The sequence below is a fragment of the Lissotriton vulgaris genome, chromosome 4_1 (assembly GCF_964263255.1).
Source record: "Lissotriton vulgaris chromosome 4_1, aLisVul1.2, whole genome shotgun sequence".
NCBI classification, from domain to species: Eukaryota; Metazoa; Chordata; class Amphibia; order Caudata; family Salamandridae; genus Lissotriton; species Lissotriton vulgaris.
The window spans coordinates 1,840,587,964-1,840,603,434 of NC_141691.1; the positions used below are offsets into that span (position 1 = coordinate 1,840,587,964).

Consider the following 15,471-nt stretch of genomic DNA (forward strand, 5'->3'; position numbering starts at 1 on the left):
AGGGCAGGTTTTTGGCTTCTTTGCCTAGGCTGAAGTAAATATTGGGAACCTTAATACAATATCCTCTTCCAACTTATTGTAAAGCCTTCCAGCGCAGCCCGGGCTGAAAATACAAGAATTGTTTTATTTTCTCTCCGCTGCCCACTCGTCCCTGTCCACCCCAGACATGTCTGAGAGTGAGATCGCAGCCCGAGACAAGGGAAGGGAGGGGGGCTGAATGCGGTGTGTGTGATAGTGATTCACCTCTCAGAGGTGGGGCGCTGAGAACAATGCAGGCCTCCTGGTGCTGGCGGCCACGGATCATCTGGGAGCTCTGGGCATTGTGCCTCCTGCCACGACCCCCCTTTGTGCAGGCACTTACTGAGCGCTAAAACAATTAACAGGAGCAGCAGGCATTGTGAGAGTGAGACGGAGGGGGGCTGCACACAACACAATCCAAAGAGCTGAATGGGACAAACAGCAGCACCAGAGTGAAATATTCAGAAGTGGCCAATGTGATTACGCTGGAATCTGTGTGCCTCGGGCTCAGCTCTATGTGCTACCTTCCGATTCCTGCTTTTGCCACCCCGCCCCAAATTGCATACGCCACGGACTCCAGCCCAAGCCCCCCCACTCCTCGTACTTGCCTTTCTTTTGAAATGGCTGGCCAGGCTCACTGGAGGGGCGTAGTGGAGCCCCAGGCATGGCTGGGGCAGCTACCAAAAGGCCAGCAAAACTAAAGCTGGTGTTTCGCTTTACTGAAGGCAGCCACAGCCGTAGAATCAGCAAGAGGGCGTGACGAGGCAACTCTGCTGGAGCAAAGCAGCGCGCAAAATGTGTTAGTATTTTCCCGTTTTTACATATAAATACAGACAAAGGAAAACATGTTTTCCGTCTGTATTTATATGTAAAAATCCGTTTAAACGGAAAACCGGGAGCCCTAATTATGAGTTATTAGAGAGGGATGAATACAAGCTAGTCGCTTTACATGCGCAACCTTGCTCCATCACTAAGCAGCTCATGCACGCTGCGTAGGCGAGACCTGAAAAAACAAGTGAAAGCACTTTAATTTGCATCACTGTAGTTCCGTGACAGAGACTCAGCGGTCTGCCTGGTTTCTTAAGCCCCTCAAGATTTGCGCCCTGGTTCGCTATCCCATGCCTCAAGCCTGCTTTGGATAGGAGGGAGGGAAAGAGCAGAGAAGGGGCTTAAGAAGAGCTTCTCCCCATTCATGGTTCTCCTGTAATTTTAATGGCTCTTCTAGCATGCCCAGAAAAGATTTAGTGCAGTGCCTGGGCAGTTGCGTAAAATTATGGGGAACTTAAATAAACAAGCATTTGCAATGCAATAGGTCTCGCATTAAGAAAGTTTGAGCTATTGGTATTGTAAATGACACATTTTGTATTTATGTGTTGGTTTTGAAAATAGCTAAATTAATAGCTTTGTCTTTTACAATGCCAAAAGTTTTAACTTTTGCAAATGTAACACCGATAGTATTTGTAATGCAATATGTGTTGTGTTTACGTGACTTAGATGTATTGATATTACAAATAACAATGGCTTTTATTTTTTTTAAAATAATTAATACTTAAATAAAAGTTATTGTAATTTATAATTGGAAGTGGATTTGTAATTGGAAGTGGATTTGTAAAGCGCGTAGCTATCCGGGGGCGTCCCAGCGCTGGATAATGGCAATAGCTTAAACTTTTGTAAATAACTTTTGTGAATATTATGTTCAGTGTATTTTATTGTGACGAAAATCTAAGAGCAGAAGTGAAATATTAACATATTTTTGTGACGTTTGTAATAAAGCTTGAAACATGGAGAGAACATATTTGAACCAGTTGTTGAGTGTGAGTGTGGTTGAGTGTGCATGTGGTTGAGTGTGCGTGTGTGGGGGGGTTGTGTGTGTGGTGTTGTGATTGAGGGAGGGTGTGTGTGGGGGAGTTTTGTGTGTTTGTCTGGTTTTGTGTGTTTGTGTGGGGGTTGTGTGTGTGGGAGTGGGTGTGTGTGGAGGTGGAGTGTGGGGGTGGGGTGTGTGATGAGAGGAGGACAGGCTGTGCACTGTCCCTTTAAAACAAGAAGAGCAAATAATGGACAACATTATTAGCATTATATATTTGTCTGACCTAATATTAAAGGCAAAAGGAACAAAAATGTTACATAACTTTGTATGCATTATTTAAACATTGCACATTGTGTATACATAGCAAACATGTAGAGACTGTTTGCAAGCTTTAGTGGTATATCGGGACGTTATGTTCCTGTTGCGGGGAGCCGAGCAGCTTGGATGACTAGCATTGAGGAGTATAAGCTGTAAGTTTTTAGCACAATAATGTAGTGTGTTCCTTGTAGGAAGCAAAAGGTTTGTGTTTGTACTTTTAGTATGCGCACATTTGTTTGTGAAAAAAGTATTGCAATATGCGCAAATTGTCTCATGCGATTTAAGTTGTATGAACTGTGTTGTGCGGGTGCTCCGGAAATAGAAACAGGCGCGCTATTACGCTGCCAGACGTTAACGCGCACATTTCCTGTTGTCGGAGCTTGCTGATGACGCTATGTGCGTGCATAACGTTGTTTGTGCGCATGGAGATATTCTGTGCGTGTTATAGGGAGCTGAACAGCTTTGGGCGACACGTATTAAAAAGTACAATAAATAGTAAGTTTTCGGGAATTATAATCATTAAGTATGTGGCTTGAAGCATGTAAAAGCTTTGTACGTGTATTAGTTGCAATGCTGTTTATTGTTGGTGAATGCTAATGCGGTAAAACTGTTATAGTATTTGGTGTTGGTTTTAGCAATGGATTCATTGTGCTAAGAATGTTAAAGATTGTATAGTGGGAAGAGATGTGTTGTATTTACTGCGGTTAAGTGTGAACATTTTTGGAGTTGATAGTTAATAAGTAGAAGGAAGTATTGTTGTGCGGATTTGAACGTACTTGTTCTTTGCACAGTAAGAGTAGTTGGTAGAATGAGTGCTTGGAGTGAGGGAGAGAGAGTAGCAGGGTGGGTAGGTGGTAGCAAAAGCTGATAAGGTACGCTTTTATGTAAGTTAACATGATAAGAAATACGATTTGGGGCACACATACTGCATTGCCAAATGCAATGCAGTGCGTTTAACCTAATTTGATATATTTATTGAATATAACTTGCTTGTTAGCTGCTCTTATCTATAGTTTAGTACCTCCCACTTGTGTTTGTACCTCTGTACGTTAGTGCCTTTTAGCATTGTGATGACTGACAGCTTTTGTAGTACATGCTAATGAGTGTGCCAAAGTAAAATAAATAGAATTGTGGCTGATGGCTGTAGTGAAGTGTTGTTAGAGGTAGTTAGGAAAATGTTAGCTGAGAATAGGTAAAACGTATGTAGTAGTTTATTTATATATGTACTTTTTCGGAAGATGAAAAGTAGTGTTTTATAATGGATGAGGGGCATGAAAGAGTTCCAATAAGAAGTGTTTAGTAAAATCTGAAAGTGGTAATTGATGTGTGTTGTAGTATGTTGTTTGTGAGCGAGCTGTTACATGCGGACAATGGAGGGTAAGTTTAGTCGCTGTACGGTAATATTAAGATGTAGGTTGTGGATGAGGTATACTTATAAAGTGTTTTAAGAGTGGGAGAAAATGTTAGTATGCAGCGTTAAAAGGTAACTTGCAAGTAAGGAACTTAATAAAAAGTGTGCCTTTGAAAGATGTAAATGGTATATTTTTAGATAGGGCGAAAACCGTATAGTAAGGCTAAAAGGAGAAAGAGTTTGTTAATAAATTAGGAGGCTGACAAAGCAGTGTGTGTGTAATTCTTGTATATTAACGCAGGCGTATGTTTTTGCTTCTGGTCAAAGACTGGGTGTATGTGTAAAAATATTTTGTGCTATGCAGGGGCCGTTGGTTGTGGCAGTACTGCTAGGTGGAGACGTAGGGAGGGAGATGGGTAGGATGTGGAGTAGTAAATTATGGATTAGGGACGCTTCTACGGAATAAATATTTAAATCAATAAAGCGTATTTAGTTGCACGTACTGCATGGTATTTGGTAATGCTATATGCGCAATGAAGTTTGTGTTCTGTATTTAAATGTTTATTTATTTGTACGCGTCTGAAATTTATATTTTACTACGTACTACCCTGCCTCTTTACCTACCCATGTGACCGTCCGGCAGCACTTTAATTAAAGACCCCACTTGCGTCTGTGAAAAGTAGTACGTACAAAACTTTATTGAGAGTATTGTGTGCGCAAAGGAGCACAGAAGGCACATGCAGGATTGTATTTTTATGTGGGGTAAGAAAAACGTTTGTATAATTGGCTACTGGTATTAGTAAACTGGAAAGCAGAAACAGGTTTTGGAAAAGTAAAGGTTGTTTTGGAGTTTACTGAGGTACTGTAGGCGTTTTACGTGAGAAAAACTCAGTGTTTTTGTGCATGCATTTATAAAGTGTGTTTTGCAAGGGACTGATAAGCTTTGAGAAACAGTATTGAAAAAGTTTGATAAGTAAGTTATGCAAAGAATAAAGAGTACATGTATGTGGTGTAGTATAGAAAGGCTTTGTAATAATTTGTAGCGCGTTGTTTTGTTTGTTTTTTAGCAATCGGTAAAGCGCTGCGATAAATTATCGTAATTCCGGAGGCGTATGTTGTTGGTTATGGGCAAAGATCGTGAGGGCATGTGTAAATCTAATTTGTGCGATGCATGAGAGGTAAGTTGTAAGTGCTTCCGGTTGTAAACGGGAGAGGGAAAGGGGCAAGTGGGGGGGGGGGGGATAATCAGAGTTTAGGGGCGCTTATAAGAAGTAAACATTACATAAATAAAACGTATTTTGTTGTGCTTAGCGCATTGTATTTGGGAATGCAGTATGCGCTATAAAATTTGCTTTAAGTGCTGCTGGGTTCGACGTGGAGAGGGAAAGGAGCAAGTATGGTGGGGGAGGCGTAGTAAATTATGGGTTAAGGTCGCTTATATGAAGCAAACATTAAATAAATAAAACACATTTTGGTGTGCTCAGCACTTTTACGATCGACTCTTTTTATGAAAAGCAGTATGTACAAAACTTTATTGAAAAGTATTGCGTGCGCCAAGTAGTATTGTGCGTGTGAATAACAGAGCAGAAAGGCTTTGTAATAATTTCTAGCACAGTGTTTTGTTTGTTGTTTAGCAATGGGTAAAGCGGTGCGATAAATTATAGTAATGCCGGAGACGTATGTAGTTGGTTATGGGCAAAGATCGTGGGGGCATGTGTAAATATAATTTGTGTAAGACATGAGCGGTAAGTTGTCAGAGTACTGGCGGGTGGCGACGTGGAGAGGGAAAGGGGCAAAGGGGGGAGGTAGTAAATAATGGGATGGGGGCGGTTTTATGAAGTCAACATTACATAAAGAAAACACATTTGTAGTGCTTAGCGCATTGTATTTGGAAATGTACTATGCGGTATAAAATTTGGGGCGATGTAGAGAGGGTAAGGGAGAAGTATGGGGGGAAGGGGGGTAGTAAATTATGGGTTAAGGGCGCTTATATAAAGCAAACAAAAATAAATAAAACGCATTGACACTAAACTGTTGCATGTATATATTTATCTTGTTTGGTGGTTCCCGTAAAAAGTAAGAGGTGTGGTAACATGGCGCTATTGAGATGTGCCCCCATTTCCTGCTTGTGAGATGTTGAGCAAGGAAAGAAGAGATGAGATGTGATCTTATGGCGCCAGCAAGACGCGTGCTCATCGCCTGTGTCTGAGGCGTTAGGCGATGAAGCAGTAAATGTGCTAATGTGTCGCCAGTTGTACATGTGCACATCCTCTGCCCTGGTAGACCGCAGCGTGGGGGGCACTAGTGTGTAATGTATGCAGCCGAGAGGAGCCCAAGCATTGCTTTGGCGTGGGTGTGCAGGGCAGGAGCGCATTCCTTTGAAGTCTGATTGGGGGGGAAAGGGGGGGAGCGGTTTGCTTTGAAGTCGCAGACAAATGGTGAATGGAGTGCGATGTGGCTGGTGATGTGCACGCACCTGGCTCACATGAACTGTGCCTAATCCTCAGTTTGGTGAGACTTTTCGGAAGCCTTACTAGAATCTCGCCGAAAAATGCTTACGCATTGGTTCATCGAGACCTAAAAAGAATGTTTACATTGTGCTTTCTTTTGAAATGTGTTGGTCTGCGTGCACATTTTTGTTATGGTTCCCCAAGAGTGAGCAGGGGTACCACCACCGGCTTGAATGTGTTTCGGTGGGCTGCCAGATGTACTATTATTCTGCAAAGAAATCCTTTTAAGCAGCCTTACAATAGATTGAGAAGAAACAATAGGGTTCGAAACCCATGTCAATAAAGTATATAAGTGTGCAAATCAATATACAGGACGTTAATTAAGGCAGTGTGAGTTCCCTGGTGTGGGAGTCGCACATCAGCTTTAATGGTAGGCATTATATGTAAAGAGTTAATGGATGAGGAAGCACAAAGTCAGGATTTAAAACTTAACACCGTGTCTGTACTAATAAGACTATTCCACAAGGAAACTCTATTTATATATAATAACAGGTTGAGGAGAAACAATAAAGTTATAAACTCATGTCTTGCAATTTGCTTGCAGATCCTTTGTGCCGGTTCATAAGTCGCTGTGCTGTATTAGAAGGATTGCAATTTGTGAACCGCAATAATTCAAGGATCTGTCAAAAGCAGTAACTCACTTACCTATCTACATAAAATAAGAATCCGTCATCTGCATGTTACATAATGTGCTTTGCAGGAGGCACATTAACCGTCTATGCTACTTTGAGTCAAAACTGTGACTCGACAAAATGGATTCCTCCAGCAAGTACATTAACTACCAGAGTTATCTTGCCATTATTAGTTTTACTATTATAGCCTGAGCCTTACTGGGCAAACAGAGCTCTCTGTAGCACATGCCTTAACCCAAAAAGATATTTTAAAATGCAGCCTTTGCAAATAGTTAGGCTGGAACGGATTTAGTGTTGTTTCTCCTTGCTGCTTGTTCTTTGTAGCAGATTTTTTTTTAAAAAAAGTATATTTTGACTGTTGAACTGATTCTTGTGATTCTGCCCTCCGTGACTCGACCCCCTTTTTGTTGCCACACCTTGACCCCCAATTTGTGGGTTCCCAGAATAAAGTATTTCCAATTCCAGCACAGGCTTCTTGCCCTGTTGGTTAGCCCTAAAGCTGCACCAGAAGCCCAGTAGAAGTATAAATATGACCCTGGGACACCTTATTCAGTGCAATTCTTAATTGACAGTGTTGATGGTTGACAATGTTAGATTTGACGTTATAACAAATACTATTAATTGTTAGTACTATCCCCATGAACATTGGTGGTGGTGTCATGCTTAACTATAACGTTTTCTGATTATAATAATGTGGTAACCCCTGACAAAAGCAATAGGCCTGTCTTAAGGATAAAGATATCTCCTTATAATCTGATATTGCATCTAGTAGAGGTGAAGGAGGTCGTGATGATGCTGATGGTTCCAGGGCTACCTAATTGAATATGTTTGTACTTATGCATTGAATGTAAACTTGTGTGCATAGTAACATACTTCTCATTTTTATACGACGAAGCACTGAATGGACAATGATTTGAGTATTGTTGTTGCCTAATAGCTAATAGCTTGCTAGGGGTACTAGCGCGCAACACCTCCCCTGAGTAGTCCTTGGACTGCTCTGCTTAGCTACCCTGCTAGAGTCAAGTGCTACAATGGGGTACTTTGTTCCCAGAAAAAATAAAGTGGCAGACTTATTTTTAGTGACATACTCCCACCCTTCACAACTAACTGCCAGATTTCTTACCATTGGATTATGGTACCTTAAAATTTATATTTATGTGTTTGTAGTCTCTAAGTAAGATTCAGATTTTGTCCATTCACCTACGAAAAGTTGGTAAATTAATGAGTTTGTGATAAAAGTTGTAAAATATTTCCTAATCTGAGATAGAAAAATATGATGCTAGATACCCATTGCTTTCTTGTAACAATAATTCTTATTGTCAACCTTGTTTCTTAACTTGGGACGTAATGGCTGGTTTGTTCTTGAGCGAGTGTTGTACCATCATAGGCCAATCATTAAATTCTGCTGTATGTGAAAACATTGCTTGAAGCTAGAAAAATCGTAAATTTCTTTATTTTCTTGTGCACTTGGCTTTGGCTAGAATTGATTTGTAGCAGTTTTTTAGTAACTGTTTACATCAACTGAAATAACCACAAATGTTGTATTCCATCAACGTAGGCCTTTACTGTCATCTTACCTTGACTCTCATGATATGTTCTTGAAGCAGCATAGTTTACCCTGTTATCTCTTTTGACAGCTAGGATCGGTAGTATTATTTGAATGTGGGTCCAAGAAACAGTGCATATCTTCTAAAATTCTCACCCGTGAGTGCTTCCAGTATACAAGAGCTATTCAATGAAAAAATGCTTCATTATAATTTGTTAGTTTATGCTTTAAGTTTAATTATGTCTTCAATCTTTGTACCCCGGTGTTTGCTTTGACTTTAATTGCTTTGGCTTTATGATTGTTTCTCATGCGCTGTCTTCTCACTTTGGAATTCAAGCTGCCAAATGGTGTCACTTATCACACGGGGACATATCAGGACAGGCTGGGAAAGCTGCAAGAACATCTCCGCCAGTTGTCGGTACTCTTCAGGAAGCTAAGACTAGTCTATGACAAATGCATTGAGAACTGTGCTGGACTAGATCCTATTCCAATAGAGGTATGAATCTTTTTTTTAAAACTTTTTTTATGTGGTATAAGTCCAGAAATGGATAGTTTGCTATTCATTTTCGAGTCACATACATTCAATTTGTTTCTTACATTCAATCTGGTCTAAAGCTTCAAGAAAGCCCCAAAGTTTCTCTAGCCTGCTTTGAGGAGATTTAGTTTTATGGGAGCACAATAACCCTTTTCAATTAAGACAGGCCTTGGCAAAGCCTATTGATCTGGCTTTAATGTGATAATGTGCGTTCATGCATTTGTTTTCATGTGTTAGTACACCAAACTGGATGTTAAGGCTAATTTAAAAAGGCAACACTGTGGAAGAATGAACTCGGTCACACCTTTTAACTGTATTTCTGTAGAATATAGTTTGTCTGTTTACATTTAAATTCTGTCTTTACGCATTACCATTTGCCTATTTATCTGTGTTGTCACTTTTGTATGGATTATAATTGAAAGTGCAGAATGCCATTTGAAACACTGGTGGTGTGTGCTTCTGTGAAAGGGCTTGCAGATGTCAAGGTTTGGCTCACCATTCATGGGAGTTTAAGCAGGTTCAGCGTTCACAAGTAGTGCACTCTTCTCCAATAAGCATTCTTTCTACCGGGGCCCCAAGCTTTAGAAAGTGCTGCATCCTGAACAGTAAATGTACCATGTGTGCCTCCATTTGATGTCTGCTTTGCTAGTATGAGGCTGATAGAGTTGTGAATACTCTTTTCCAGTGGCTTTCCCCTAGCAGGCAGACATACCTTAATAATATACTCACTGGATCTGCTACATGCGTTACAGGAGTAGAGAGCAGACACTACTAATTATGAGAAACAACAGTGTTTGAGACACTGTTACATGCATGGAGTGTCACTGATAAAACTAATTCTACACAAGATTATTACATTTGTCAAATCATGCTGTAGTGTGTGTAATATTTCACTGCACAAGTCATTAGCAAAGTAAGGTGATGAGGAGCCCCTGAGATCTCATCCTGCCCCCCACTACACTCATTGTAACAGATAACACTGAGCACTTAATAAAGCCGTCTCACAGTACCCTCTATTGGTGAAACACCAGGATCTGCTTGATAGCAGCCCTTCTTAAGATACACACACAGCTTCTGTTTTCAATTTAGGTAAACAGTGAAACACACCAAAGCGCTCTAAAAGAGATGGCGATCTTTTTGAAATGTTTCTTTTCTGGTGCTTGTTGCTGGGGTTCTGTTTCACTCATGATAATGATTTACTTGGTTAATAGTACATAAACGCAGACCACATGCACTCGTTTTTCTGGCACATGGTAGCAGTGAACAAAAAGAGCAGCAGACTGGAACATACGATTACACCTCTCAACCAAACCATTTGAAGAGGGTGAATACAAAGCAACTTTGTAGTGAGAAATATCATGACTTTTGAGAAAAGAGCAAATGTTTTGTGAAACAAAATGAGTACCGTTGTCGGTAACGATGGTTTTAGGAAAGCCCTCAATATCACATACAGATTGTAAAAATTTAACAGCATTGTCAGTAGAAGCAGAGTTGCAAAAGGAATAATAGAGCCATTTGGTATAGTAATCAACAAGAAGAATTAGAAACTTGTTCTCAATTGGTAAAACATCATATGGGCCAGAAAAGTCCAAAGCAACTTTGTCCCATGGACCAGCCGGAAGGGGAACAGGACATAAAGGAGTGGTAAGAGTTTTCCAATGTTTGTCAGAAAGTATACATTGGGTACAGTTATCGATCATCCTTCTAATGTGAGAATCCATGGAAGGCCACCAGTAAAATTGTTTGATGCGTTGACAAGTCTTTACAATACCAAGGTGACCTTGATGAGCAGAACGAATAATATGATCACGTACTGACTGAGGAGGAACAAATAAATCGTTACGCATGACCATATTATTGACTAAAGAAAGTTCCTCAGACACATTTGCAAAACCTTTTAACTCAGAAGACAGAGTTCTGCGTTCACGCCATTTGTTGACAATAAACTCTTTAACTTTAGAGCGAATAACCTCATCTTTATAAGCTAAATTCCATTCAATCAATCAGTGACACTTATAAAGCGCGCTACATACCCGTAGGGTCTCAAGGCGCTGGGGGAGGGTGGGGGGGTGCCGCTACTGCTCGAACAGCCAGGTCTTCAGCTTCTTCCTGAAGGAGAGGTGGTCTTGGGTCAGGCGCAGGTCGGTCGGGAGGGAGTTCCAGGTCTTGGCGGCCAAGTAGGAGAAGGACCTTCCTCCTGTAGTCGCTCTTCGGATGCGGGGGACGGCGGCGAAGGCGTGGTTGGCTGATCGGAGGTGGCGTTTGGGAGCGTAGAAGTTGACTCTGCTGTTGAGGTAGCTCGGGCCTTGGTCGTGTAGGGCTTTGTGTGCGTGGGTGAGGAGGCGGAAGGTGATTCTTTTGTTGACGGGGAGCCAGTGAAGGTCTCTCAGATGTCCGGAGATGTGGCTGGTTCGTGGGATGTCGAGGATGAGTCTGGCTGAGGCGTTCTGGATCCGCTGGAGTCTCTTCTGGAGCTTGGCGGTGGTACCGGCGTAGAGGGCGTTGCCGTAGTCCAGTCGGCTGGTGACGAGGGCCTGGGTGACGGTCTTCCTGGTCTCGGTGGGGATCCACCAGAAGATCTTCCGTAGCATGCGTAGGATGTTGAAGCACGCCGAGGAGACGTTGTTGACTTGCCTGGTCATGGAGAGGGAGGAGTCCAGGATGAAGCCCAGGTTGCGTGCATGGTCTGTCGGTTTGGGTGCGGTGCCCAGGGCGGGAGGCCACCAGGAGTCGTCCCAGGCGGAGGGTGAGGAGCCCAGGATGAGGACCTCCGTCTTGTCCGAGTTCAGTTTCAGGCGGCTGGTCGTCATCCACTCGGCTACCTCTTTCATCCCTTCGTGCAGGTTGGCTCTGGCGGCGGCGGGGTCGTTGGTCAGGGAGAGGATCAGCTGGGTGTCGTCGGCGTAGGAGATTATGCTGAGGTTGTGTTTGCGTACGATGGCCGGGAGGGGGCTCATGTAGACGTTGAAGAGGGTGGGGCTCAGAGATGATCCTTGGGGGACGCCGCAGATGGCTTCGGAGGCCTCTGACTTGTACGGTGGTAGGCGGACTCTCTGTGTTCTTCCGTCGAGGAAGGAGATGATCCATTCCAGCGCCTTGTCCTGGATTCCGATGTTGCTGAGGCGCCGTACTAGGGTGCGGTGGCAGACCGTGTCGAATGCCGCGGAGAGGTCTAGGAGGATGAGCCTCAGAAATGGGTTGACATTCGGCAATTGCATCAATGGTGGCAACGACACACTCAATGTCATCATCAACAACGGAATCATCAGTCAAAGACATTCTTGAGAGGCAATCTGCCCTGAAATTCTTGCCCCCGGAGATATGCTTGATAACGAAATGAAATTCGTGGAGTTTGGAAAGAAGGCGAACAAGTCTGGCAGAAGCCCTATTTGAGGTACTGTTGGAAAGCATGTGCATAAGGGGCTTGTGATCTGTGTAAATCTCAAACTCACGACCCCAAATGTAAGATTTGAATTTTTGAATAGCCCAAACGCAAGCCAGAGCTTCTCTTTCGATCGTACTGTATCTAGTTTCAGCAGAAAGAAGTGTTCTGGATGCAAAGGCAACCGTATGTTCTTTGCCCTCGACCCATTGTCCCAAAACGGCACCCAAACCAGTAAGACTGGCATCAACAGTGATAAAGCACTTTGAGCCGTCCGAAAAAGGATGCAAAGCAGGTGAGTCCTCAATGATCTTCTTAACTTGATCAAAAACTTTCTGCAAGTCTTCAGACCAAACGAATTTCACTCCCTTCCTTAAGAGTGCTCTCAACGGTTCAACAATCTGTGCGTAACCATTCACAAACCTGGCGTAATATTCTGATAAACCCAGAAAGGATGAAGGGCATCTCTGTCCTTAGGAGGTATGGCGTCTCTGATAGCTTTAATTAAGGAGAATTTAGGTTTAATGCCGTTGGGAGAAAGGGAATGACCCAAGTAATCTAACTCTTGAACCCCAAACTTACATTTGTCATGCCTAACAGTCATACCAGCTTTTTCCAACACTTGTAAGACAGTGTTGAGAGTGTGATTATGTTGAGAAATGTCATTAGCGTAAATCAAAATATCGTCCTGATACGCTTGCACGCCAGGAATGTCTTGAAATAAGTTGTCCATCAGTTTTTGAAAAATGCTGGCTGCTGAGGCCAAGCCAAAAGGAAGCCTAAGGTACTTGAAAGCACCAAAGGGAGTGATAAAGGTTGTTAATTCTTGGGATTTAAGAGATAAGGGAATTTGGTGGTAAGCAGACCTAAGATCCAGGAGGGAGAAGAATTTAGCCCCACCCAAGTTAGCCAATAGGTCATGAATTTTGGGAAGTGGATGACAATCCACGATGATATTATTATTCAGTGAGCATAAATCAGCACACAATCTCACCTCCCCAGTTTTTTTGCGAACTAAAACTATTGGGGAAACCCATTCAGATGAATCACAGGGAACAATGATTCCTTCATCACATACATTTTTCAAAACACCTTTTAGTTCATCTCTTGCACTCAAAGGAAGAGAACGAACTTTGTGAATGACGGGTTGAGCATTGGGTTTGAGTCTAATTTCATGCTTAAAACCAAGAACTGTACCAACCTTATCTTTAAATAAGTTTGGAAAAGAACTTAGTAAATTGTCCATTTTTACTATGGGAAAAGAAAGATCTGAAATATGAACGTTCCCAGAATCATGACTAGTGTAGTAGTCATGAGGGATATCACCTAAAGCAACAGGTTGATCAGAGCCAGGTTTGAGAATCAAACCCATCCTGGCTAAGTCAAACCAACCTAAAATATCTCTGCCCTTAAGAGCAACATAGACTTTGGTGAAGGTGTATCTGCCAAGACAAGCAATGTTTGAATAAAAGAAACCCAGCATGTCGATGTCCTTCTCACCAAAAGCCTTTGGGTTGACATCAGATTTGGAAAGAACAACCTTTTCACCCCAATTAGCATAAAATGTGAGATCTGATAAAATGTTGATGGGAGAACCAGAATCAGCTTTGACTTTAACTGAGACTGTACCAATTATTAATTCGCACAAGGGACTCATAATGTTAGAAAATTCAACAGAATCAAATTCAATAGACAACATAACATCATTGAGTCTGGTAGAGCAAGATTCTAAATTCTCTTGAAATTCAATATTATTGACTCTTGTAAATTTTTTGCGACCCCTGCACACAGATGGAAAAGGACCAATTTTCTTGCAGGAAGAACATTTTTTCCCAGATGCGGGACAAGAGGGAGAATTGCCATGATGGTTTCTTGACCCACATCTATAGCAAATGAGGGGTTTCTTGTTTTGTTGTCTTGAAGAATTGTTAACGAGGTCAATAGAAGTAAAACTTGAAGCTTGATCAACCAAATGAACACAAGGTTGAGAGATGCTTTCTTGTAAAATTTTAGAGGAATAAGTTGCTCGCTCAATCCCTTTTGCGATGTCAATTATTTCTGATAAAGAAGGATTTTTACAACTCCACAAACGTTCCTAGATTTTTTTAGAAAAACAAGCAAAAATGAATTGGTCTCTGATAGAAGCATCTGTACTATTGCCAAAGTCACAGGTAGAGGCCAGAATTCTGAGTTGAGCAATATAGTCTTCTACACTCTCATCAATACTTTGTTTGCGTTTGAAAAAGTTATGACGTTCCAACACAATACTAGGCTCATTGACGTATTGTTTGAGTCGAGCAATGGCTTCTTGATAAACGTTCCAATTGTCACCAGAATCACCAGAAGGAGAAGGAATATGGGGAAGATTTTCAAAAACTTGTTAAGCAGCAACTCCCAAACATCCATAGAGAATGGCAACCTTGCGAGGGGGATCATATTTAGTAGTGTCAATGGCTACCAAATAGTTCTCAAAACCTTTGAGCCAGTTGCGCCAGATAAGAGGAGGTTTTCCTGGAGTTTGCAAAAAAGTAGCTGGTGTTTGAAACTGTTGCGAAGAAGCCATGGTAAAACAAGTTTGTTAAGGAAAAAATAAAAATGAAAGAACAAAAGCTTGCATTTAAAAATGTTTTATAATACTGTGGATAAGCGTGCCTTAGCAAAATGTGATGCTTGGTTAAATTAGTAAACTTGGTAGACAATGAGGTGTGAAAACCGCTGGAAGGAAACTTTGCATTTGCAAATGCTTTGTTGTTTATGTAGCAAGAACGTGGTTAAGAAAAGGCGTGCCTATCATTAAATTTGTGTCTATCGCTGAAGAGGACTTTGATTTGTCGATGTTTGGTATTTAAATAGACATGGTAGGCAATAAAGCGTGCCTATCGCTGTGGTTATTTAAATGAAATGGAAGGCAGTAAAGCGTGCCTATCGCTGAACGAAGGCTTGAAAGATCGCTGTGCTTGAAAATGGCCGACCAGCGTCGTTGTCAAGGTAACAGTATAACGTAACTCTTGACAGGCGGTGGGCTTGCTTGAAGAATTGAAGCGTAACGCGCGTGAAGTAGCACAAGAAGGAAGCTGACTGAGAACGCGCGTGATGACGCGCACGGTAGTAACCAACAGTTTCAACAGCGTTGAGAAAAGTTGACAAATGTCAAGAAATCCGCACAGGTAGCTGAAGAATTTGAAGGAAAGTACTTTAAAGCATACGACCTGAAGCAGGCTGAAGTTGGACTGGAGGCAGAGGACGAACAACGGCAGTGTCCGGGTGAGTCTTGGAGACTTGACTGGCGGTGGGTGCAGGGAAATCCCATCCTCGTCGCCAATATATGTTAAATATGCACCGGAGTCTTGAGTAGGTTCAATCGTAGGTTTA

General features: G+C 42.0%; 1 protein-coding gene across 1 annotated transcript in view; it reads left to right on the forward strand.

Moving 5' to 3' along the window:
• Positions 1–15,471, forward strand: part of MED30 (mediator complex subunit 30) — a 50,565-nt gene that overhangs the window by 6,765 nt on the left and 28,329 nt on the right. The window contains exon 2 of the mRNA XM_086967036.1: positions 8,520–8,678. Within this exon, the coding sequence (XP_086823162.1) occupies positions 8,520–8,678 (159 nt within the window). The remainder of the gene's footprint in view (positions 1–8,519; positions 8,679–15,471) is intronic.